The 21,186-nt window shown below is 35.7% G+C and overlaps 3 protein-coding genes and 1 long non-coding RNA gene across 15 annotated transcripts; 3 read left to right on the forward strand and 1 right to left on the reverse strand.

Moving 5' to 3' along the window:
* The first annotated feature begins 72 nt into the window (after window positions 1–72).
* LOC149738657 (glutathione synthetase-like) lies at window positions 73–7,132 on the forward strand. The gene is made up of 9 exons (XM_089874705.1): window positions 73–440; window positions 1,099–1,244; window positions 1,634–1,709; window positions 2,024–2,469; window positions 2,843–2,912; window positions 2,970–3,161; window positions 3,507–3,588; window positions 3,697–3,889; window positions 5,129–7,132. The coding sequence occupies exons 1-9, from the start codon at window positions 315–317 to the stop codon at window positions 5,250–5,252; spliced, it is 1,455 nt and encodes a 484-aa protein (XP_089730831.1). The 5' UTR covers window positions 73–314; the 3' UTR covers window positions 5,253–7,132.
* On the forward strand, window positions 7,061–15,786 carry LOC149738658 (glutathione synthetase-like). 12 transcript variants are annotated; one of them, XM_089874701.1, is made up of 12 exons: window positions 7,061–7,726; window positions 8,380–8,525; window positions 9,173–9,248; window positions 9,564–10,009; window positions 10,359–10,428; window positions 10,488–10,679; window positions 11,080–11,161; window positions 11,294–11,486; window positions 12,427–13,317; window positions 13,551–13,612; window positions 15,445–15,487; window positions 15,543–15,786. In XM_089874701.1, exons 1-9 carry the CDS (start codon window positions 7,601–7,603, stop codon window positions 12,548–12,550), a joined length of 1,455 nt encoding a protein of 484 aa, XP_089730827.1. In that variant the 5' UTR covers window positions 7,061–7,600; the 3' UTR covers window positions 12,551–13,317; window positions 13,551–13,612; window positions 15,445–15,487; window positions 15,543–15,786. The 12 variants fall into 12 exon arrangements, with proteins under 12 accessions (XP_089730827.1, XP_089730826.1, XP_089730830.1 ...); XM_089874700.1 differs by having other exon boundaries at window positions 13,551–13,608; XM_089874704.1 differs by having other exon boundaries at window positions 13,559–13,612.
* A 1,194-nt stretch (window positions 15,787–16,980) lies between these two features.
* LOC149738659 (uncharacterized) lies at window positions 16,981–17,486 on the reverse strand. Its single transcript, XR_016384610.1, has 2 exons — window positions 17,361–17,486; window positions 16,981–17,266 (listed from the first exon to the last, which is right to left on the reverse strand). It is a non-coding gene; the product is annotated as an uncharacterized LOC149738659 (long non-coding RNA).
* Window positions 17,487–17,595: 109 nt separating this feature from the next.
* On the forward strand, window positions 17,596–20,821 carry LOC149738660 (glutathione synthetase-like). Its single transcript, XM_089874707.1, has 9 exons — window positions 17,596–17,874; window positions 18,040–18,185; window positions 18,275–18,350; window positions 18,416–18,846; window positions 18,967–19,036; window positions 19,408–19,599; window positions 19,664–19,745; window positions 19,809–19,995; window positions 20,193–20,821. Exons 1-9 carry the CDS (start codon window positions 17,752–17,754, stop codon window positions 20,314–20,316), a joined length of 1,431 nt encoding a protein of 476 aa, XP_089730833.1. The 5' UTR covers window positions 17,596–17,751; the 3' UTR covers window positions 20,317–20,821.
* Window positions 20,822–21,186: the final 365 nt, after the last annotated feature.

Consider the following 21,186-nt stretch of genomic DNA (forward strand, 5'->3'; position numbering starts at 1 on the left):
TGGGAACTGATGTGTTTATAAAGAGGCCTATCGTAATCTACTCATTTAAACTTCTCTTTAAAGATAAAACCTATTCATTTAGATAACCGATGTAGTGTAAACACTAAACAGCTATATGGTTTGCATGCAGTTTTAATAGGAGTGTATTACATGCACTCTAACCAATTAGCTTTTTCCGAACGTATGATATATGGCTTCTTCTAAGAAGAACATACAAGATCCATTAGAGCACAAGTGTATATATACGAACCAGGTGCTGTCGATAAGGTTGATTATTATAGAGTTATAACTCTATAGAAAGTTGTTGAGTTGTTATGAAATCCTTTGCTACCCAATTGGCCAAGAACGCTTCAGTTCAAGGTTTAGCGGATGATGCTATTGACTTTGCACAAGCATCTGGTGTTGTACTAAGAACAATGAGAAACGGAGAAGTTTTGAAGGTGAATCATATATACTAAGCTTAGTTAGGCGAGTATTTTTAGAAATCCCCCCCTTCTTAAGAATGTCAAAAAAAGGTTTTCGAAAACGTGAAATATAGTATTAGGGTGAGTTGAGACGGAATCTTTATCACGTAATACCCAAATATTCTGATCGTGTTTTAAACAACTAACAACGGTCTGTGGGAGTCGTAAAGATACGGTTTTATAATTCTTTGAAGGTTTTTTTGTTTACTACAAAATGAAACGTGGAAACGGAATGAAAAATGTTCCATCTTGCCCCACCCCACCATATATATATAGGGGTGTTGGGGTAAGATGGTTAATGTTTGCATTCTTTCGATCGTCCACTTTTATGGTTTGCAATTAATATTTAAAGAATTATATAACCATATCCTTACGATTTTAAAAGCGAGTTAACACCCGATTTAATAATATGGGATATTATGTGCAAAAACAATCATAACCTCGCACGCTTGCAGTACTGTACACATACGGTTGCATATCACAACTGTATTTAAAAATTTCAGGCAAGCTATTTTTCGAATACCGACGTTCCGACATCCGATTCTGGTCGCATTTGAAGGAATAATAACCCTCAGTGCTTTTTATTCTCTGAACTATACGTGGACAGCTAATATAGAGCTATATTACATTGCAGACTTCCACCCATGCCCCATTTACTCTGTTCCCATCGTTGTTCCCTGCAAGTGCATATCATCTGACCAGGAGTATTCAGAACGATATACATTTATTGTATCACAAAGTCAGTCGGGACATGGAATTTCTAGGCGAGGTTCTAAAAAGGTGACTATTACTGTTCTATATAATTTTCAAAACTTGCTGTGCGTTTGTCAACTTGTGGTTCAGTATATTTTCTTGTCCTATTTGGTATTAACAAAGAACATTCAAAGAATTATAAAAACGTATCCTTACGGCTTCAATTGGCCCATTGTTAATTGATTAAAAGACAATCAGGACGTTTGGACATTATCACAAGCATTATGTGCTAAAGGTGTCCCATCCTTCCTCCATAGGGTATATTCACTTCAGTATACTATGCCCCTAACCTGCTATAATAGGAACGGATGACGGGTCGTTTATATAGTGTGTTGATGTTTTAAACTATTTTGACATTAGATATATATCAGATAAGTTTAGAAACCAATGTTAAAAAGTTGTTCGTATATTCACAGTACAATTGCTGCCGATGATTTTGTGAGCAATCTTTTCGAAATTGCTAAGCTGGCTCAGGAGAGTAATTCGACACAGGTGCGTTTCATATGGGTATAAGCGCGAAAATTATGCCTGTTGTTTTGTTACTAAATTCCTCCCTTTCTTTGATTTTAAACTGCATGGCGCTCTTTTTCCACATCATTTTATCCATAGTAGGTTATTCTCTTCGTTTTTAATATAATTCGATTCTCGCTATCGCTTTCGAAGAGGTAAAATGAAATGTAAACATGTTGTGTTAAGTGAATTCATGGTAAAAGGTTATTCTTGTGTGACGGGACAACAGAAGTTGTTATACCATGGGCGCCCTGCTGTATCACACATATACCAATTCTTGCTTACTGCTTCTACAGAAAGTTGAAATTGGTGCATACCGTTCCGATTACATGATACAACAAAGCTATTCGAAAAATGCGTCAAACGCGAAGCTATCTACTTTACCAAAACAAATTGAAATAAATACAATGTCAGCTGCTTCGTGGGGGCTTTCTACGCATAGAATGACAAGCCTTCACAAATACAATCTAAGAAATGCAGGCATATCATGTGACAAACTAAACATGCCTGAAAATGGTGCCTTGGATGGTATAGCAAGGGTTATGGTGGAAGGATGGAAAAAATACGGAAATCCAAAAGCAATGTTTGTGTTTATGGTTTTTCAACACGAATGGAATATATATGACCAACGTACAATAGAATATGCCATGTATGAATACGATCCTGCTGTTAAAGTTAAAAGGAAAGTATTTGATGATTGTATATCAACAACTCGAACTGATCGAGATGGAAAACTTTTCATGTAAGTTTACCCTTGAATAAAAGGGCAGTAGTGTTATCAAGTACTTGACTACTTATTATAGATGGTTAACAGGTATATATGCAGTTGCTAAGTCACATAGCGCTGCAACAATACGTTGTTCGGCATTGTATAGTTTATCGTATGTTATATAGTAGGTGGGGGGAAGTTGGGACACCTTTTTGTTTTATTTTCTCGTCTTAATTGCGACAGTAAACGACGGACATTCAAAAAATTATAAAACTGTATCCTCACGAATCCCATGGCATATAGACGTTGTTAATTGACTAAAACACGTTCAGGCTATTTAGATATTATGCACTAAAGGTGATCCGTCTACTAAATTACACCATAAACCCACTGTGCTATATTACAGAGACGAGGAAGAGGTGGCGTTGGTGTATTTCAGAACTGGATACAGTCCTCGCCACTTTCCAACACCATTGGTAATGGAGGTAAATTTAAATTTAAACCATTGTTTTTAATAAGGTGTTTTCTCTTAGCATTGGGAAGCAAGAAAGACCATCGAAATGAGTTTAGCTATAAAATCGCCCAGCGCCGCTCACCAGTTAGTAGGTTGTAAGAAACTGCAAGAGGTTTTGGCAAGACCGGGAGTTTTGGAAAAGTTTCTTGAAGACAAGGGAACGATTGAAAAACTTCGCTCCACATTTGCAGAGATGCATTCTCTTGATATGGTATGTTAGTTACGTGGTAAAGTTGATTATGGCAAGATGTTATTATAATATTTATCATCTTATTTAGTGGTATACAAAAAAGACAGAATTATATAACCGTACACAAAAAAAGGAAAAACTCCAAAGAAATAATCACCCACAAAGTAACACACGCATGGTACCCCGTAAGCTGGCACAATGTGCATGAACACCCGTGTTATAACGACTGTCGTTTTCCGGCCACGCGAGGATAAAGTAAGTTGCATTCATATATCCTCACGACTCCAAAAACGACGCTGCATATTACTATATTTGAAAATTGTTTATGTTTTTTACATAATTATTGAATACTGGTTTGCTTAATAGAATAATGCTGGAGATGCGGCAGTGAAGCTTGCTATGGAGAGACCACGTGATTTTGTCCTCAAGCCACAACGAGAAGGTGGAGGTAATGCAACTATGATTTTTCATCACCAACTTGTCCATAAATTATGTTTTAGTTGAAAACTTTTATACGTATACGATAATCAGTATCTTCTACTGCTATTTTACATAGGAAACAATCTTTATGATTCTGAAATGGTTGACCGGCTTACTGAGATAGGAGGGGACGAAAGGAGATGCGCTTACATTCTTATGGAGAAAATCCGACCGCCTGTTCAGGAATTAAACTATTTTGTTCACAACTACACTTGCTCGGCTGTATCAAACACTGTTAGTGAATTCGGTATCTACGGCGTCTTTCTAACGTAAGTAAATCATTCTAACTGTTCTTAATACTGTCTGGCAAGATGGGACACCTTTAGTACATGATATCCAAATATACGGATCGTGTTTTAAAAAATTAACAACGGTCTATGAGAGTCGCGAAGATAATGTTTTTTTGATTTTATATAGTAGGGTGGGGGAAGATGGGACACCTTTAGCACATAATACCCAGATATTCTGATCGTGTTTTGAACAATAAACAACGGTCTATGAGAGTCATGAGAACATAGTTTCATATTTCTTTGAATGTTCTTTGTTTACTACTAAATGGGACGAGAAAATAGAGTTTAAAAGTGTCCCATCTTCCCCCATACTACTGTATTTCTTTGAATGTTTTTTGTTTACTACAAAATGGGACGAGAAAATAGAATGAAAAATTGTCCCATCTTACCTTACCCTATATAACAGTGCTGAATTCCATGAATCTGGCTCTGATCTGGTGCTCATAAAGATAAACGATTCTAGTAACGAAATAACAGTTATTATCATCACGGCCTACTAGAGATATCTGTAGTAGGTCGTGTTACCATGTCATATATGACGAAACTGTTTGCGGCTATTTAACATGATACCATCATTGGAATTTTAAAATTTATACATCTAAAATTTAGGACTAATTGATGAACACGATAAACTTAAAGCGGATCTGTAAGGCTGATTGCAAACGAAACGTACATACTAAACTTAAAGTCAATGCAACTGCAACTAAAACGTCGTAGGAAAGCAAGGAAGTAAGCCAAACCCGAGTTATGGGGGCGGCGCTGGTTGGTTTAAACGGCACATAAACTTAAACGCATGTACAATACACTCCATTGAACTTGACTACGATTTCAGTAAAGCAAATGCGGGCGAAGTAGGTTAGAATAGAATATAGAACAGAAATATAATTACGTATAGTAGGGTGCGGAGAGAGGCTATACACCTTTTCACTCCATTTTCTCGTCTCATTTTATAGTAAACAAAGAACAGTCGATGAATTATAAAACCATATCCTCACGACTCCCATAGATCGTTGTTAATTGTTTAAAAGACGATTAGGATATTTAGACATTATGTGCTAAAGGTGTCCCATCGACCCATCTTTCCCTGTCCTACTATATCTTGTGATTACAAACACATAACCCGTATCCTTTGGACTAAAGGTGGATTCGCTATAGAGCCCAGGTGTATATATTAATTTTAGGGCAACAAGAGTTCTGACGCAAACAATTGTTTTACAGGGACGGTAGTAATGTTACTGAGAGCCGAGCTGTTGGTCACTTACTACGTTCCAAATCTGTGACACAGAACGAAGGCGGTATCTCTGTTGGCATTGCCGCGCTTGACTCGCCATTTTTGAACTAACACTGATATTCGTGATATAGTGAATCTTATATAGTACAGTGTAGTATAGTGGGGTTAAGATAGGACACCTTTAGCACATAATATCCAAATAGCCTGATCGTATTTTTAAATAATTAACAATGGTCTATGAGAGTCTCGAATACACGGTTTTATAGTTCTTTGAATGTTTTTTGTTTACTACCAATTGGAACGAAAAAATAGGATAAAAAGGTGTCCCATCTTCCCCCAGCCTGCGATATCTTAACATTCGATTAACGTGTTTCTTAGAACCAGCAACAATTAGGGATGCACATTACAGAATAATTAGGTATTCTAGGATATCCTAGAATACTTTATTTCGAATCTAGAATTCCGAATCTAGAATTTCGAATCTTCTTGTATTTATAGGAAAAAATAATTTTACCCACATAAGTCAGTTTATTGACTTTTTTCTTTCATAGCAGCCTTGTTGGATCATGAGCTGTAAAATTATCAAAAATTGTACTATTGGGTAGTTTTTGCGTCATAAAACGTATAGCAGGCTATGAAAAGACGTTGTAAAACGTTTACTCTCGAAAGTCCCACAAACACAAAAATATTTTTTTTTAATTATTAAGTTCCAAAAATTGTTAATTTAGTGTATAAGATGACGTGTAATGACGTCATTAAACAGAATACCGAATCCCTTAATTAGATTCGAATACAAAAGGATTCGAATCTCATAGATTCGAAATTCTGTAATGTGCATCCCTAGCAACAATTATTTCATTACAAACTTACAATTTATTATATTTACATCATATCTAGTATAAACTTCGATATAAATAATTGTTGAACTAAAGAACAGTTACACAATGGTCCTGAATGCGATTACACAGTGAATTTAAGTAGTTTATGCACGAAATAGTCAGTAAGCACTCTAATATAGATGGCTGAGTTTATAGTAAGGTTCTACACTTTAATACCTTGGATGTTTGCCACTCTTTCCTTACATATAGTGCGTATGAATCAACCAATTACCGCGTTCCACAGCAGGCAAGGAAAGAGCTGAAAAATGAAAACATTGGTGGCAAGTTGATTAATAAAGTAACATACCAAGATTTTTTCCGACTTTTGTATAAAACGTTATGAAAAAATGAGTGAAAATTCAAAAATAACAAACGAAACCACGTTTTATATGGACTGTTAAAGAAATATGTACACAATTATTATACTACCTGATGCTAGTGAAGAATCTTCCCCCCACCTTGTACCGGAAGATTCTTCACTTGTGCTCCAAAAATACAAATGAAAAAAGTGTGAAAAATACCATTTTTTTTAGAAGGCAACGGTATGTCTGCAGAAATGTCCATCTTAAGTTTTTAATTTTTCCAATTCAATACTATTTGAAGCACCGCGAATATGTAACCAATGTACGCTAATTAAAGCATATACTGCATAACGACCACTGTAAATATGAAAACAAAATATTCCAAAAAACTCAAAGTAATTTGTTAACAGTGTAGCGATTAAGTGTGTTTCGAGCACAGATATATATATAGTTTTTTTTCGAGCACAGATATATATATAGTTTTCCAAATTAACTTAATGCATAAAGATCGAATATTAAACAGCCGTGTTGCGTAACTATATTACATCAGGCGTAACTGTGTTTATGATTGAGCGACACATCCTGCGTGTTTCCTATCAATATAAGGAAATAATATGACAGCCTGCAATTCTTTGGTGTAAATTATCTCTTCCGTGTTTTGTGTTCGCGCACAAGTTTCATGCTATAAAAGCCCTCCTATTTTCTATGTTGGGAGGGCAGTAGGGGCTCTCTTGCTCTCTTGCTGTCCTCACGTTTGTCCCTAGCCTGATGCCGCTCGTTTGTTCGTCTAAAAAACTGAGTTGTCGACCTAGCGTTATGGAGTCGAGCCCGTATATAAACATGTTTGTATAAACATGTTTATATACGGACTCTGCATGTTTATATACGGACTCTGCATGTTTATATACGGACTCTGGTGTAAAAACGGACCGGAAACTTACAAGCGTCATACGGATCACGAAGCTACGCACTGCTTACACAACCCTTTAATTTACCAATATCGTATACACACAGTATTTAAAAAGTTGTACAGCATTTAAAATAGGCTTCATTCAGTAAAGTTTAGAAACAAGCTCGTTTAGTGTGTTATCTCAAAAGCTGTGCGATGTCGGATATGTAACCAGGTTATCAGTTACCAAAACACGTTGCCTTTCCGCTCTGGCTAAAGATTAATTTTATTTCGTGCTATAAGAAAGTTGGTTATTATAGAGGTCCCATCTCCTTCACCTTGCTATATATCTCCTCTGTAGAAAGGTGTATAGAGATCGCCTTTTTAAATATGAAATCCTTTGCTACCCAATTGGCCAAGAACGCTTCAGTTCAAGGTTTAGCGGATGATGCTATTGACTTTGCACAAGCATCTGGTGTTGTACAACGAACAATGAGAAACGGAGAAATATTGAAGGTGAATCATATATAGTAGAATGGGAAAAAGGGACACCTTTTCATTCTATTTTCTCTTCCCATTTGGTAGTAATAAAGAACATTCAAAGACCTAATAACTGTATCCACACGACTTCCATGTGGACCGTTGTTAATTGTTTAAAACAGGATCAAGATATTTGGATATTATGTGCTAAAGATGTCCCATCTTACCCCACAGTACTATATGCTAAGCTCAGTTATGTGAGTATTTTTCGAAAATCTCCCCTTTTTTTGGAATGTGAAAAAAAGGTTTTTTTTTTTTTTTTGAAGAAAACGTGAAATAGTGGTTTTGGGTAAGATGGTTTATTGGTTTCCTTTCTCTCCATCGCTCAATTTAGTAGTTATAACAATGATTATTTACAGTAATATATAACGATATCCTCACGACTTGGGCGTTGTTGGCTGTTTAAACACGATTTGGGATAATATGTGCCACCAGTACTCATGTTACCCGCAGTACTAATGTACACATACGGTTGCATATCACAACTGTATTTAAAAACTTTAGGCAAGCTATTTTGCGTACCAAAGTTTCGACAACCGATTCAGGTCGCGTTTAAAGGGAAAATATAGCCCTCCATGTTTTTAATTTCTGAATTATGTGTTGTTAGAATAGAGCTATATTACATGCAGACTTCCACCCATGCCCCATTTACTCTGTTCCCATCGTTGTTCCCTGCAAGTGCATATCATCTGACCAGGAGTATTCAGAACGATATACATTTATTGTATCACAAAGTCAGTCGGGACATGGAATTTCTAGGCGAGGTTCTAAAAAGGTGACTAACTACTGTTATACAGTTGAGTGGGACAAATAGGGCACCTTTTCATATTATTCTCCCGTCCCATTTGGTAGTAAACAAAGAACATTCAAAGAATTACAAAACTGTATCCTCATGACTCCCATAGACCGTTGTTAATTGTTTAAAACACGATCAGGATATTTGGATATTATGTGCTAAAGGTGTCCCGTCTTCCCCTACCTTACTGTATATAATTAGGGGTTTCCAAATTTTTAGGACACAATATAGGAGTTTCTACACATGTTTACACGATTTGAAACTATTTGTGTTATACTACACATTTCAAAACTTGCTGTGCGTTTTCTCAACATGTGGTTCTACGCAAATTAACCTGAGAAACCCAAATGTATAAGTAGGGTGGGGTAAGATGAGACGCATTTTTTGTCTTTTTTTTGGTAGTAAACAAAGAACATTCAAAGAATTATAAAAGCGTATCTTTACGACTCCCATTGGCCCATTGTTAATTGTTTAAAAGAGAATCAGAACATTTGAGCATTATATGTGCTAAAGGTGTTTCACCCCCTACCCTGCTGTATAAAGGGACGTTTTAAATTATTTTGACATTGAATATATATCAGATAAGTTTAGAAACCAATGTTAAAAAGTTGTTCGTATATTCACAGTACAATTGCTGCCGATGATTTTGTGAGCAATCTTTTCGAAATTGCTAAGCTGGCTCAGGCGAGTAATTCGACACAGGTGCGTTTCATATGGGTATAAGCGCGAAAATTATGCCTGTTGTTTTGTTACTAAATTCCTCCCTTTCTTTGATTTTTAACTGGCGCTCTTTTTCCACACCTTTTTATCCATAGTAGGCTATTCTCTTCGTTTTTAATATAATTCGATTCTCGCTATCGCTTTCGAAGAGGTAAAATGAAATGTAAACATGTTGTGTTTAAGTGAATTCATAAATGTAACTAAGTTATTTTTGTGTGACGGGACAACAGAAGTTGTTACACCATGGGCGCCCTGCTGTATCACACATATACCAATTCTTGCTTACTGCTTCTACAGAAAGTTGAAATTGGTGCATACCGTTCCGATTACATGATACAACAAAGCTATTCGAAAAATGCGTCAAACGCGAAGCTATCTACTTTACCAAAACAAATTGAAATAAATACAATGTCAGCTGCTTTGTGGGGGCTTTTTACGCATAGGATGACAAGCCTTCACAAATACAATCTAAGAAATGCAGGCATATCATGTGACAAACTAAACATGCCTGAAAATGGTGCCTTGGATGGTATAGCAAGGGTTATGGTGGAAGGATGGAAAAAATACGGAAATCCAAAAGCAATGTTTGTGTTTATGGTTTTCCAAGACGAAATGAATATATATGACCAACGTGCAATAGAATATGCAATGTATGAATACGATCCTGCTGTTAGAGTACAAAGGAAAGTATTTGATGATTGTATATCAACAACAAGAACTGATCAAGATGGAAAACTTTTCATGTAAGTTTACCCTGTATACGCATGATAACAGGGCAACAGTTTTATCAAATACTTAACTACTTATTATAGACGGTTAACATAGTAGAGTGGGGGAAGATGGGACACCTTTAACACATAATATCCAAATATCCTGATCGTGTTTAAATAATTAATAACGGTCTATGGAAGTCGTTAGGATACGGTTTTATAATTCTTTAAATGTTCTTTATTACTACCAAATGGGACGAGAAAATAGAGTTAAAATGTGTCCCATCTTCCCCCACCCTACTGTTTATATAATTGCGAAATCACATAGCGCTACAACCATGTTGTTTTGGCATTGTACAGATTATCATATTTTATATTACAGAGACGAGGAAGAGGTCGCGGTGGTGTATTTCAGAACTGGATACAGTCCTCGCCACTTTCCAACACCAATGGTAATGGAGGTAAATTTAAATTTAAACCATTGTTTTTAATATACGGTGTTTTCTCTTAGCATTGGGAAGCAAGAAAGACCATCGAAATGAGTTTAGCTATAAAATCGCCCAGCGCCGCTCACCAGTTAGTTGGTTGTAAGAAACTTCAAGAGGTTTTAGCGAGGCCGGGAGTTTTGGAACGATTTCTTGAAGACAAAGAAACGATTGAAAAACTTCGCTCCACATTTGCAGAGATTCATTCTCTTGATATGGTATATGTTATGTTAGTTTTGTGGTAATGTAGATTATAATTTTGTTCCATTTATCATCTCATCTGGTGGTATATAGTAGGGTGGGGGGAAGATGGGACACCTTTAGTACATATTATCCAAATATCCTGATCGTGTTTTAAACAATTAACAATTAACTGTCTATGGGAGTCGGGAGGATACGGTTTTATAATTCTTTGATTGTTCTTTGTTTTCTACCAAATCAAACGAGAAAACAGAATGAAAAGGTGTCCCATCTTCTCCCACGCTAATATATAACCAAAAAAATTCAGAATTATGTAACCGTATCCTCACGACCCTGAAAGTGACGTCGCATATTTCTATATTTGAAAATTGTTTATCTTTTTAACACATAATTATTGAATACTGGTTTGCTTAATAGAATGATGCTGGAGATGCGGCAGTGAAGCTTGCTATGGAGAGACCACGTGATTATGTTCTCAAGCCACAGCGAGAAGGCGGAGGTGACGCGCGATTATGTTTTTTTTCATTATTTTTTATCACAATGTTTCACCATCATTTTCATAAACTATCATTTAGTTAAAAACTTGTATACGAATACGATAATCAGCATTTTCTATTGCAAACTTATATAGGAAACAATCTCTATGATTCTGAAATGGTTAATCGGCTTACTGAGATAGGAGGGGACGAAAGGAGATGCGCTTACATTCTTATGGAGAAAATCCGACCGCCTGTTCAGGAATTAAACTATTTTGTTCACAACTACACTTGCTCGGCTGTATCAAACACTGTTAGTGAATTCGGTATCTACGGCGTCTTTTTAACGTAAGTAAATCATTCCAACTGTTACATATAGTATTATGACGTAAGCTGGGATACTTTAGTACTTAATACTCAAATGTCTTGATCGTGTTTTAAACAATTTACAACGGTCTGTGGGAATCATAAGAATACGGTTTTACCATTCTTTTAATGTTTTTTGTTTACCAACAAATGGGACGAGAAAATAGAATGAAAAATTGACCCATTTTTCTCCGCTACTATAGTAGGGTGGGGGAAGATGGGACACCTTTAATACATAATATCCAAATGGCCTGATCTTGTTTTAAACAATTAACAACGGTCTGTGGAAGTCGTGAGGATACAGTTTTATAATTCATTGAATGTTCTTTGTTTACTACCAAATGGAAAGAGAAAACTAAACGAAAAGGTGCCCCAATCTTCCCCCACCTTACTATATGTATAACTGAGCTGAATTCCGTGAATCTGGCTCATAAAGTCATTATCATCTGATGTGACAAAACTGTTGGCGGCTATTAACATGATACCATTATTGGAATTATAATAACTGACATCCACATCTGATATTTAAGAATAGTTAATGAAAATGATAAACCTAAAGCAAATATACAACACTGGCTGCAAACTAAACGTACATACTAAACTTAAAGTCAATGCAACTAAAAGGACGTAAGAAATCAAGTAAGTAAGCCAAAGCCGAGTGATGCAGACGGCGCTGATTAGTTTAAAAGGGCACATAAACTTAAACGCATGAACAATACACGCCCCATTGAACTTAGACTACGATTTGCGGTAAAGCAAATGCGGGCAACTGAGTAAGTTCGAATAGAATATCGAATAGAAACATAATTACGTATATCTTGTGATTACAACACATAACCCGTATCCTTTGGACTAAAGGTGGATTCGCTAAAGGTGTAATTTTAAGGAAACAACAGTTCTCACGCAAACAATTGTTTTACAGGGAAGGTAGTAATATTACTGAGACCCGAGCTGTTGGTCACTTACTACGTTCCAAATCTGTGACACAGAACGATGGCAGTATCTTCGCTGGTATTGCCGCGCTTGACTCGCCATGTTTGAACTAACACCGAAAATTGTATATAGTATATATAGTAAATCTTATATAGTAAATCGTTACATAGTTTGGGGTAAGATGGGACATCTGTAGCACCAAAGATCGTGGCCATATTTTAAACAATTAGCAATCATTTATGTCACGAGGATACGGTTTTACAATTCATTGAATGTTCTTTTTTTTACCACCAAATGGTTCGAGAAAATATATTGAAACGGTGTCCTATCTTCCCCCAGCCTATATCATATAATTCGATTAACGTGTTCTTTAGGGCTTAGAACCAGCAACAAAAATGCTTCGATTCATTTAATCCAGAACAAACTTACAATTTATTATATTTACATCGGATTTTTGTATAAACTTGGAAATAAATCATTGTTGAACCATAGAACTCTCTTAAAGTACTATGGTTGAACTAAAGAACAATTACACAATGGTCTTGAATACGATTACACCATAGTATACTGAAGTGCACTATAGTATACTCACTTCAATATACTATGATTAGACAGTGGATTGAAGTGGTTTATGCTACTTTTGCCACTTGGTAACAAACAAGAACAATGGTAGGAAAATCGTATTTAGAATTAATATAATACAACGTTCATAACGTATAGATTGGCAACGTTTAGTTAGGTATCGAAAATATAGTAACGTATAGGTATCGAAAATGGCCGCAATAATTGCTGTATTCTAGGATTACCTTGGTGGCACTTTTGTAGTCGTGTTGCTATGATTGTATGGTTGGGAAAACTGTTAAATATTTTTCGCTTGTCGGTGAGTATTTCCTAAGTTTAATGAATTGATATCTTTATAATCACAAATCTCTGGGGCGTAGGGGTTTAAGTTTCTACGCTATTGACTGCCTTTTAGTGCGAATGCATTTGTTGGGTTTTGCATAATATCGCTTTTATCGCATTATTAACGATCACCTTATTTTGCCGTTTATTTAATTTGTACTGTTTGGTTTAAGCTTTTAAACGTTGTATAAAATTAATAAGGCACGTCAGCTTTGTAGGTGAAGTTTTGATTCGATTTTAGAAAATGAAGTCGGCTCTGTTTACTCATGTATGTAAGTAAAACTTCCGCTCAATTTATTTTAAAATGAAAGTACTTTATATATATATACATATTATTTTTTTTGTTAAACGATTGTTTTTATTGATATATATATAGTAGGGATGTGCTGAAGTTGTAAAAGCTTGGGTTCGCCGAGCGCCGAGCTTCAACCAAAAGTTCGGCATGAGCCCGAGCACCTATGACGTCATTAAGGAGAAAGGCGTACGCCGTACGAGAACGCGTTCATATTCAGTCGAAAAGCGTCGCTAATTTAAATATTACAGAGCACGTGGTTTGCGGTTAAAAAGACGTCTCGTTTCGTAATTTCCAATAAAAATTATTTAATTAAAAAGTATTTATAACTTTTGCAGCCAGTGGTGCAACTAGCGCGTTCAAAAGGGGTCTGTCATACAGATAAAAAACAACGTTATCTCTGAAGCGAAATAAACGCTTTAGATATTGGTTTTACACACTAATCTTTTTATTCTACTTTATGCGGTAAATTAGGACCAATATTACATTATTTATACTTAATTAGAAACGTCTTTTTAATAAATAAAACATTGGTGTAAGTTTTACGCATGTCCATCGTGGATAATCTAACGATTATTTACGCCAGAATAACTTTAATAAACCATTACGATTGTTACATTACAAACGAGATTGTTATAAAACAATCGTGTTTTATTCGCTTCCATACGATCTGTAGTTTGTGTATAATTTTTGTTTCTGATGATTAGTTTAAATGCAGGTAAATCGCGATTATGTGAATTTTAATTGATGCAAATATAAGAGTGAAGAGCGAAGCTATCAGTAAATTTGAACCATCAGAGATTGCAATATGATATTACATAGTATCGTCCCGGTCGAGCTTGGACAGAGGCCAAAAAACATCGTTTAAAGGCACCGCACGAGAACCGGAGTTTCATTACGTCATTATTCACGAGAATAAGTTCAATAAGTTCAAACGATTGCTTCGTTTGTTAGGTGTAGAATGTATGCTACCGCATGCGTCTTCCTTTATATCCTACGCCGGCGCAGAGCGTAAAAATGTGACGCTCATACACGAGGTTTCGATCTTGTGGTTGGTTGGAAGTGGGAACATTCTTCCCGATTGTTATATTATGAAACGTCATAATTTATGGTTATGTTGTTATAGGACAAGTGACGTAACAATTAAATGAAACATGTTCCAATTCCCAGCGAAAGAAAGTAATATTGAATGCAACGCCTGTTTTAGCACTTTCTGTCTGGGTGCGTCTTTGCGGAAATGGGGTCTGTCATTACAACAAAACAGCCCCCAAGGCTGCAGCAGTTTATTTATTTCAATATAAAAAAGTTTAAGAGTTATTAGCTTTTTATTTAAAATCAGATACAGGAACATTGCGCACTCGTGTAATTTGACACCGGCTGTAATTCCATACGGGCAATTTCACTAACGTTGCGATTCGTTACTTGCGAAAGAGCAAATTCACAAAGAACGAAAAATAATTAAAGAGAAAGCTACGCTGACTGTTCTCGTTATCTCCTCTTAGTAGCTTCACTTTTTTTCATTTTCAGTATTTTTCGCTCATTATAGCAATAGCATATGAGGCTCGGCGCTCGGCCCAGATTTCAGCCGAGCGCCGAGTGTCAAAAAAGGAGACGCTCGGGCACGAGCTTTTGAGTTCGGGCTCGGCTCAGCACATCCCTAATATATGGTATATTTAAAATACTTCAGTTTTTTTCTGTTTGTTACTCAAAACTAAAAAAAATATATGGATTATGTCATTATGAAAAAGTGACACAATTGTACGTTTGCCTTAATAGCTGATAAAAGGCATCCATTTGTTTTTAAAATTACAGCTTTAGACTAAATCAACATGTCCCGGGAATCTTATTTTCTACAGTGGGGACACTTCAATTTGTACCATAACTCGTACTAATACTGAATTCATTCGCAGAGTTCACTGCAGGTACTTGTCTGGTCTAGACTAGACTAGACTGATGACCTGCTTAAGAAGTGATACAGAGTACAGAGCCTAAAGAAATGCTGCTGATACAGACTAAAGAAAATCATGATTTGGCTATACGAAAACTGTGGACTAGCCTAAATTTATGAAACTGTTTGACGTTTGTTATCATAATATACCTAATAAGAGTAATAGAATGTACTTGCTGTGTGTTGGTAATCTGCTTATATTGTAGGTCTCATTTGTTAATAACTTTCTGTAACTCTGGTCTGTTTCCCCTTGAAACTATGGGAGAATGCAAAGTGTTTATTGGCAATCTTAATTTTAAAGCTACGGTTGACGATTTAAGAGAATGCTTCAGTTCTTGTGAAGATGTCACAGATGTGGCAGTCGTTTGTGAAAAGGAATATGGACGTTCGAAAGGCTATGGGTTTGTAATGTTTTCATCAGAAGAAGCTGCAAAGAAGGGTGTGGAGCAGATGAACGGCTTTGAGCTACTGAATCGTCCGCTCACTGTAAAAATTGCGGATAATCAAGATAACTTTAAACCAAGAGACGATGGCCCGCGTCATGGGGGTGGCTACCATGATGAGGGGAGAGGGGGTTATGATTATTATGAAGGGGGCTACGACGGAGGGTATGGGGGTTATGGAGGTGGCGGCGGTGGTGGTAGAAGAAGAGGTGGAAGAGGTTATCACATGGGTGGTGGCGGATACCAAGATGGACCGGGTCCTTATGGTGGTGGTGGTTATGGGGGTGGGGGATATGGTGGTGGTGGTTATGGGGGAGATGGTTATGGTGGCGGTGGTTATGGGGGTGGCGGCTATGGTGGTGGTGGTGGTTATGGAGGAGGTGGTGGCTATGGGGGTGGTGGTTATGGTGGCGGGCGAGGTGGTTATGGCCATGGTGGTGGAGGGGGATATGGAAATGGGGGTAATGGTTACGGGAATCAGGGAGGTGGATATGGGGGAGGTAACCAAGGTGGCTATTATTAGCGATTTGAATACTTCACTGGAAAAACTGTAGAAACAATGTACAAATTTTCAAACTGTAATAGTGCACATTTTTTATCAATTCAAGTATTACTGATCAAAGAAGGCGGAATACGCAGTGTAATTTTAATTGGACATTTATCTGACAGTCTCCTTGGTTTTCTTAATGGCCATTCTGTGATTTTCAACTTATTTCATTTAAAAATGCCTCATTGACCTAACTGTTTATGTGTTTGGTTTGTGAGCTCTTTGTTTAGAAATGGTATGGCGTCATTCGTTAATATAAAATTTTGGTAACAACACTTAGTTACACTTGCTTCAGTTTAAAAACAGTTTAAAAATTACAAGTAAAATAATCGCTGATTGCTTTTAATTTACTGGGTGCGTTAAACTGTCTTAAAGGCAAGAATTTCCTGAAATGCAGATGTGATAATTAATTTTAACACAGGTAATCAGTCAATGTAATGCAGAGTATAATACCTGAAAGACACTGCGCAATTTGAAAAGGTTCCGATGTCATTCCCATTATTGTGGTTAGTAAACATATGGCTTTTAAACAGATTTACTGGTTGTTTTAGTTGATGGCCAGTGAAATGTATAATGCAAAGAATGTGAAACCATAGTGCACTAATGATAAAGAATATGAATCCATAGTGCACTTAAATGATGAAATTTTCAAGAAGGTGCAAATAGAAACGTAATAACCAAAACGGGTTTACAGATCTGTAAAATAAAAGTCTGCAGTAAATGGGTATTAAGATGGTTTCGGGTATTTAGAAATGGTTAAAATTCGTAAAAGTAAATTCGCTTTATTTACCAACGTGCAACGTTGTATTCTGTTGTGAATCCGAATTCAAATGAATCATGTTGGCTTGTTAGAGTTTTCAGTTAGCTATGTCAGCATGACTATGCGATAGTAAGGAGAAAGGTTCCTCACTAGCACCAGGAGAAAAACAACGTGATTTTGCATTTCTGTGAAGGCAGCGTGCGTCTATTGCCAGAATTGCGAATGCTCAGGTGTCAATAACAGGTTTTTAGATGGTTTCTGAATAAGTTGATCTTATTGAGTATAGTAGACCTCAGATAAATGATTTAAATTAGGTTTACGTTTATCTATTAAACCAGACAGACGCTGAATGTATAGTACATGACCGTGTCATTAAACGCCCGTTCTGAGCAGAAGGCAAACGTTAGAAATATTTAAAATAATGCAGAACATTGCAAATGATGTACGTGTTACCAAGCGCATGGTTAATGATGCTGTTGATTTTTCTCATGCAACTGGTATTGTAATGTTAAATAAACCGGATAAGAGCTCACGGGATAGACAAGTAAGTAAGCATGTACTATTGTATTATGTATTAAAATAATTATGTTACGTTCTTTATTAGCTTTCTCGTAGATGTTTCGTACTTGACACTTGAAAAATGTGCTTGTGGTTTTTACATTTAACCTTGTAACTGTACAACAGACAATCAAATGTTGTCTTTTTGCAGAAGAGCAGTCATACACCGTTCACAATGTATCCATCCTCATTTTCGAAAAGTGCTTTTAGTCAAACACAAAGTGTTCAAGATGATATCCATTCACTTTTCCATAAAGTCAGTAGAGATGTGGTTTTTCTGGAAGAAGTTCTTCGTAGGTGAGAATTTTTCTTTTTAGTTTTAATAACAGTAAAGTGTATACAGTTTAGTAATGGTGCAAAACACTTGGTAACCCATTTACTTTCAGTACAATTGCAGTTGACAGTTTTGTGAAAAATCTTTTTGAAATTTACAAGGCAACTCTGGGTAATGAATTTGCACAGGTACATATATGTCTTGTTGTCTTTCTAACAAGCGCAACAATTATTAACAATCGATTTCTCTGCAGAAAGTTGAAATTGGTATTTATCGTTCTGATTACATGCTGCAGAAATCTCCTGGTGAACCTGCAGTATTTTTACCCAAGCAAATTGAAATAAACACAATGGCAGCATCTTTTTTCGGGATTGGAACAAACAAAGTTAAAAGACTTCAACAATACAACCTAAGAAATGCAGGCATATCATTTGACAATTTAAACATGCCTGAAAATGGTGCCTTGGGTGGTATAGCAAGAGTAATGGTAGAAGGGTGGAAAAAATATGGGAATCCTGAGGCTTTATTTGTATTTATGATTAATAAAAGTGAGACAAATATATATGACCAGCGTGCAATAGAATATGCAATGTATGAATACGATCCTGCTGTTAAAGTTAGAAGAAAAGAATTTGATGATTGTATATCAACAACAAGAACTGATCAAGATGGAAAACTTTTTATGTAAGTTAGGTTAAACCATCGCTTTTTGAAAGTTTTAAACTAATTGATATATGAAGCTCAAGTTTTCTTAAAAAAAGTAAAATAGTGTAAACTTATAGAAAATGTGGTTTTGCTTTACAGAGATGATGAAGAAGTGGCAGTGGTATATTTCCGAACCTGCTATATGCCTGATCAGTTCCCAACAACCAAGGTAAAATATATTTTATTAAATTTACAGACTTCTGCCTATGTTTTGTGACACCAATAAAGACTTATCCTCTGGTTATAAAAATACTCTGGTGAAGTGCTATACCGTAAACTGGTCATATTTAATGTTAATTTAAATAAAAGCATATACAACAGTTTTTGTACTAGGCATAAATATTTCGAGAAAGCAAATCGTTTTTAAATTGTTTCTTAATAAATGCTAAAGCCTCTTTAATAGAGAAGCTAGTATATGTTTTCATATAGCCGACTGAAAGTGTTTTAATTTTTTGTATCTGCTGATGCTCTCTAGAAAAAATAACACACATTTATTACCAAAGAAAGTTATATATTACCTAAAAATTCCTTTATTTCTAGCACTGGGAAGTTAGGAAATTGATCGAATTGAGTTCTGCAATTAAATCTCCAAGCATTGCCCACCAACTGGTTGGTTCTAAAAAAATCCAACAAGTCTTAGCAAAACCTGGTGTCTTGGAAAAGTTTTTAAAAGATGAGGATGCCGTCAAACGACTGCGAGGCACATTTGCAGATCTATATTCACTTGACATGGTATTGAATAGTGACTGGGCTTGCAGTGTGTTTTATGTGAAAATTTAAAATTTGTCAATTGTAGAATGCTGCAGGTGATGCTGCTGTTAAACTTGCAATTGAAAAGCCAGAGGGTTTTGTTTTAAAACCACAACGTGAAGGAGGGGGTATGACAATTGAATTTAATGTTTTAAATATTCAGGTTTTAATCAATATACAATATATTGTAGGAAACAATCTCTATGACTCCGAAATGGTTGAACAGCTTACTGAGATAGGAGGTGATGAAAGAAGATGCGCTTACATTCTTATGGAGAAAATTATACCACCAGTTCAAAAAAATTATATTATTTATGATCATGCTTGTTCAATGGCAAATACTGTTAGTGAACTTGGCATTTTTGGCGCCTTTTTAACGTAAGTTTTTCTACTGGTTTACATTTCTAAACTTAATGCTTAAGAGTAAAAAATCAAAATTCTTTTAAACAAAAAGTGATTTTTAAGAGCACAATCGGTATAATCTAAATTTAATAAAATATTGCATTAATTTATTAAACAGGTAAGGTCTTGTATTTAAACAGCTTTTCACATAACCAAAGCTGTACATATTGCAGTAATGGAGATGAGGTCACTGATAGCCACATTGTTGGTCATTTATTGCGTTCCAAATCTGATAAACACAATGATGGTGGCGTTGCTGCAGGTGTAGCTGTGCTGGATTCTCCTATTTTAATTTAATTTGTATCATGTTCCCAAAACAAATATAGATGTTAATGTTTTAAATAAACCACCTCAGTTTTTCAGCTGAAATAACCGCTGGACTTACAAGTACTTAATTATGCAACCAAGGTATGTACTATTTAGATCAATTTATTTTGCTTTGATGTAATTATATTGTACCAAATAGTTTTATATCCTATATAGTCTATTGTACTAAAATATATGGTTTACAAGTTTCAAACTTAATGTTTGTCGTGATGATTTTATTCACAAATGGGTAAAAAAAATTAATTTTGTTGCAATATCTAAGTTTTGTAAATTTCCTTAATTCAGCTTAATTATTTGTCACCGACCAGAAATACCACAATTGGTGTATCTTCTTTCTTCTTCTCTTTTCACATTTAGGTTTGTAACAAATCTTTGTTTTTCTTCTATTTGTTTTACTTTGACTGGCAACTTTATATTTAATAACAGTATTGTGATATTTATACAAATTTTAGCTAATAAACTACTGCGTATGTAACTTGCGGGTTAATTTTATTGTTTTATTTTCATGGGGATAACAATACAGACATTAGGTTTTTTGCCCAGTTTTGTTTGACTTAAAGTAGAATCTCAATTTGACAATCTCTAATGTTGTTTAACTTGTCCGCTAGACGGCGTAATGTAGTCGTAAATAAGAGTCTACTCATTCGGGCCGTGTCCTTGGATTCTCAGTTTAGAAATTAATGGTCTTGGTTAAGTTACTCACTTTAAAGACAGTATTTGAAATACCACGATTTGAGTTTTCTTTCTATTTTTTTGTCATATTTGGTAGTAAACAAAGAAACACGATCGGGAAATATAGCATTTTCGTGCTAACGGCATTGCATCTTAGCCCACAGTACT

The sequence above is a fragment of the Ciona robusta genome, chromosome 3, assembly GCF_009617815.1.
Source record: "Ciona robusta chromosome 3, ASM961781v2".
NCBI classification, from domain to species: domain Eukaryota; kingdom Metazoa; phylum Chordata; class Ascidiacea; order Phlebobranchia; family Cionidae; genus Ciona; species Ciona robusta.